General features: G+C 39.6%; 1 protein-coding gene across 2 annotated transcripts in view; it reads right to left on the bottom strand.

The window, feature by feature from the left end:
* Nucleotides 1–5,346, bottom strand: part of ARHGEF26 (Rho guanine nucleotide exchange factor 26) — a 133,289-nt gene that overhangs the window by 39,318 nt on the left and 88,625 nt on the right. For both annotated transcript variants that reach the window (XM_011379226.2, XM_011379218.2), the window contains exon 10: nt 3,084–3,173. In XM_011379226.2, coding sequence (XP_011377528.1) covers nt 3,084–3,173 — 90 coding nt within the window. The remainder of the gene's footprint in view (nt 1–3,083; nt 3,174–5,346) is intronic.

The raw sequence follows: 5,346 nt of genomic DNA, 5'->3' as shown, positions 1-5,346 counted from the left end.
CAGGAGCAGTTTTCTAATCTGCAATATCCTAATGGGCTTTTTCCTTATCTTTTGATTATCATTTTGAGTTTATACATTGAGGATATTAACCTTTTGTCTACATGTGAACTGTAAACTTTTTTTCTAGTTTGCTATTTCCTTTTTTCTCTGTTTTTAATGGCTTTTATTTTTTTTCCTCTATAGAAAATTTTTAAAAATTTTCATACAGATGAATTATCAATTTTTCTTTTAATGATTTCTGGATTTGGAATACATTTGAAAGCACTTTCCCATGTTGCTAAAGTCACCTTTACTAAATTCACATCTGACTGTGTCACTTCCCAGTTTCAACGGCTCCCAAGTGACCTTGCTCAGCTCCTCTTCTTGGCACACCGGGCCCTCCACATGAGCTTCTGCCTACTGTGTCCGTTCTGCCCTGCTCCCCTTGCATCATACGTCTATCCAAACTGAATGTGTACAATTCCTGGGCGACAGCAGCTGAGACCATGTCCTATGCATTTTTTCCCACTCGTTGCTCCTGGAAGACCATTTCAGTCTCACCTTTCAAGATTCAACTCAAACATACCTCTAGTATGATGCCTTGCCTGACTGCTACCAGCTCCCCACTCCTAAGCCCTCACTCTTAGGACTGACCGCTCCCTTCCATTTCCAGTGTTCTCAGTCTTCCATCTAGAGACAGAGCAGACTGCTGACCCCTTTGTATTTCTGAAGTCTTTTGTGACACTGTAAGCTTCCCCAGGGTGGGGATCATGTTTTCTGTCTTCCCAGTGAAAACAGAGTGCTCATTAAACTTGTTGAAAGAATGCATGTGCTTGGACAAATCCCTTAACTTCTTTGGACATCTATCCTCTCATCTTTAAAATAAACTGAATAAAAATGTCTATTGTTATTCATAAAGTTTTCTGGAAATAAGGTCCTAAGATTTTCTTAGTATTTCTAAGTGGTCCAAATTAAGTGCTTCATTATAAATCTAAACTTAGAATGTCTTCCTTTAAGCTTGCAAATATTGCAATCATTGAACCAAAAGAGAAATAATCAACCAAAAACTCATGAACTCAACTGATGTTACTTACTTTTAAGGACCCTTGGGGTAAGTATCTTTCAATTATAAATTAGTTTTGAGTTCTAGAAACATAGAGATATCTTAAAGATATCTTAAACCAATTAATTTTAATTTTCAGCAAAGCAAAGAAAAATGGTTCAGGAAGGGATTTATTACCTTTAAAAAGAAAAATGGTTAGGTATTTCTCATCTTTAAAAAAGGAAATGGCTAAAGATTTGTCATCTTTAAAAAGGAGGGGATAAAAAACTTCTGATGTCCAGATATATATTTTTTTCCCCTTGGGGAGGGAGTGAGAAAAGGTCCAAATAAAGAGATCTTAGTAGGTATGAAGTAAAATAAGTAAGTTTTGCTTGGTTTAACACAAAGAGAAAGCCCCCTTTAGGAATAAATTTAGACTTGACTGTGATGCCAAACCACCTTCTCTCCCTGGCACTCAGTTTTCCTTGCTATGTTGCTGTACTGAATAAAACTGTCTCAAAGGCTCATGGTGGCTGAAACATGCCACCACTCTAAGCTACTCAAAAATTTTCAGGGAAATTGAGTGCTCTGATGGCAAAAATAGTAGTGCTATTATATGACTAAGAAGTGAGATTTGCTAGGGGCATGGGGCTAGGATGAGGCAGGTATGGCTGAATCAGGCAAAGGTGGATGTGTTGGCAGAGTCCAGTTCGATGGACTGGTGGTTTTATTCAGGTGCTGCTGACAGTGTGGTTTCACAGCAAGCCTATTACTCTGTTTGCTGGAGACAGGAGCCGCCAGCATTTCCCAGGAGGCATTTTACAAATAAAGGCTAATTTCACTTTTGCTGTCGATGGTGTTTCTCAGCTATACTAATTACCAGATTTATTTTCTAAACTACTTAGAAACAAGTAACAGAGAAGAACACCTTCCTTTTTGAGAGACAGGAGAAAGATGGGTTTTGAAATTGCTGTGAATTTCTGTATGAGGATATTAAAATGTATATGTGTGTTTGTATTTTTTTTAACAAGTAACCGCCATTCTCTGTTTTAAGAATTATAGATTATGTTTCTGCAATTAAACCATTAAGAGTTAGGCTATTATGGTAGAAGAGTGTACACTGATCTGCAAGTCAGAATATCTGGACCCCAATTCTAATTAAACCACCATGAACCAAGTACCCCTGTTAACAATTAATTATTCCCTGGGCGCTTTTTTCCTCATTTGCAAGATAAACGGGTGCAGCTGTACAGTATCAGTGGTCTTCACACTATATGACGTGGCAGAGAATCTGCCCTCTGCAGCTTGGCATGAAATGCTGATCACTCTAATTCCATTTTACAAACACTTCCGTTTAAAAAAAAAAAAAGACCACTCATTTTAAGTTGCTTAATTAAATTTACATGTTACGAAATGGAATGCAATCACAATCATGGGCATTCACATCCATTAAGAACTCAGCCATGAACCAACAACAGACCAGGCATGGCCTAGATTTGCCATTAATTGTCATTTTCTTCTTTGTTCACCCTGTCATCTACACTTGAGCAGTATCGGAGAAGCAGTAACTGGCAGCACATATTCAATAAAGAATTATGGAAGAAAAACAAACTTCAAAAGAATAGTCCACTAACAATCTTTTTTGCAAACTGGAAAATGAGAGTCCTTATTTGATTCAGGAGAACACCCTGGTCCAGCTCACGAGATACCACTGTTTTCCAGGACACTTTGAGAATACTGAAGAAATCTCCTCTCCATTAAAAAATTCTATTATCTTTAATTAATCTTTTCCCAAGTTTGGTGTCTTCCTGGGATAAAAATGTGCTAGTTAGATAATACCTAACTTTGTGGCCCAGAAAAAGGTTACTTTATCAGGTATAAGCTAGAGCAGAATTGCCCTGAGCATTTGTTACTCCCTCTGCCAGCCTCTCTCTAATCAATTTATGGCCCTTCTTTGAAAAGTAAATTCCTATCTACTGTGTTGCCCTCAACTGTCTCTCTATTTACTTAAGATTTAAGCAAGAGCAGTAATAAATTTGTTTATGATGAAGTATGAGAATACCTTAATTTTAAATTCCAGCTGAGAGTTAATCGTGTACATCATTTCGGTCCTTTCCATCTTCCGGGCTCCTTCATTGCACAGTCGAACCAACTGGAAACACAGAATAATGAGCAGGGTTAAGAGGTCAAGGAGAGCAACCTCACTGCCTGACTTCCTTCCTCCCTTCCTTCCTCCCTCCCTCCCTCCCTCCTTCACTTCCTTCTTTCTTTCTTTTTTTTTAATACAGTTCCTGGCACATGGGAAGTGTTTGTTTATTTAATTCTTTAATTCTTCAATTACCGTTGACATTCAATATTATTTTATGTTAGCTTCAGGTGTACAGCATAGTGCTTAGACATTTATATAATTTACGAAGTGATTCCTCCCCGACCCAGTTAGTCTAGTACCCACCTGGCGCTATACATAATTTATTACATTATTGACTATATCCCCTACGCTGTACTTCACATCCCCGTGACTGTTTTGTAACTGCCCATTTGTACTTCTTAACCCCTTCGCCTTTTTCACCCAGCCCCTCAATCCCGCTCCCATCTGGTAATTATCAGCTTGTTCTTTGTTTCTGTGAGCCTGTTTCTGTTTTGTTTGTTTATTTTGTTCTTTTAACACATAGGTGAGATCATATGGTATTTGTCTTTCTTTTTCTGACTTATTTCACTTAGTATAATATCCTCTAGGTCCATCCATGTTGTCATAAATGATACGGTTTTGTCTTTTTTATGGCTGAGTAATATTCCATTGTATATATGTACCACCTCTTCTTATCCAGTCTGTCTATTAATGGGCATTTAGGATGATTCTATATCTTGGCTATGGCAGGTCTCTCACAGGAAATAATTAGGACTCAGAGTTTTATACATTTAGGACATTGTACCCAGTCAGAACTGGTGTCATTAGGAAGTGAAAACAGAGAGAAAAAAATACCTTAAAAATTTTTAGGCACATTTGTCCTTTTTGTGTGTTCTTATCGCACCATGCCCTTCGCACACAGAGACATTCTGCTCCTTTCCTCTGCCCCTCCTCCTCACCTTCACCCTGGGAACCCCACCCAATTTCAGGCCACGTGTACCTTTCTCTTCATTTCCTAATTAGCAGCTGAAGGCAAACTACCAACTTCAAAGGCAAATTCTAAACAGAGTGGTATGTGCGAAGCATATGACCAGTAAACAGGATGCTGAAACAGGGAAGCCTTCATTAGGTGGAACCTGATAGCCAATGAGTTTTCAAGCTAAGGGAAATTCAGTGCAATTAGAACTACTGAATTACCTATACACCAAATGCACTCATTGTCCTTGGATGAGTGCCTGCGATATTGGGATTTATAATAAGAAATATAGAGAGCAATCACGATAGTTTCAGACAGAGGGAATCACCTCGACAGGGCAAGATTATGAGAAAATTGGCATCTGCCAAGGTCCCTGGGAGACCTTATTTAGCCCCAGGCCAACAGAACAATGACTCCCAAGTACCCTTTGTTCTCCACAAGGTTGTTCATTGTTCTCTAAGGTTGAACTTTTCTAAACATTTGAGAAAGGGTCCTGAGTGTCCCTCTGTCAGCACCATTCCAGCCTTCTTTTCTTTTTCCTGTTTCTCGCTCCCCTATTCTAGAATTGATTAGCCTGTCCCTCTTCTGGCTCTGGAGGAGCTGACTTCTCAGGAAGAGTCGAACATATAAGAAGAAATATATAGTTGGCCTTTGTCCACAGTTCCGAGGACATAGCATCTAACACCTTTGTCATTTGCTATATAGGAGCAGTAGGGGGATCTTTAGTTATAATACGACAATTATTCATAACAAGCTCCTTTCAACAACACCTGAGTTTATGTTAATGTGGTCACTTTTGAAAAGCCCCTAACCACGGGATAGGGGCTGATCATCGGGGTCGGAACCAGCCAAGTGATTAGAAAGATGGTTTGAACTTTCGGCCTCATGCCCCTGTACTTCGGGGTTGATGAATAAGAACGTGTCCACATGCTGGGAGGGTGGCGTACCCCGAAGTCCACTGGGTCAAAAGCTCCTGCCCTTGGGATCCTTCCAGGCCTCATCTTATCTCTTCATCTGGCTGTTCATTCACATCTTTTCATATCCTTTGCAATAAACCGGCAATCTAGTAAGAACACGGTTTTTCTGTGTTCTGTGAACTCTTCTAGCAGGGGTCGTGGGAACCTCAGATTTATAGCCAGTCGGTCAGAAGCACAGGTGACAACCTGGACTTGCAAGTGGCAACTGAAGTGTGGGGAGAATAGTCCTGTGGGACGAAGCTCT

This window comes from Pteropus vampyrus, unplaced genomic scaffold, assembly GCF_000151845.1.
Source record: "Pteropus vampyrus isolate Shadow unplaced genomic scaffold, Pvam_2.0 Scaffold12, whole genome shotgun sequence".
Lineage (NCBI taxonomy): Eukaryota > Metazoa > Chordata > Mammalia > Chiroptera > Pteropodidae > Pteropus > Pteropus vampyrus.
Note: the sequence above shows the minus strand (reverse complement) of the source record. Positions and strands in the feature narration are given on the sequence as shown.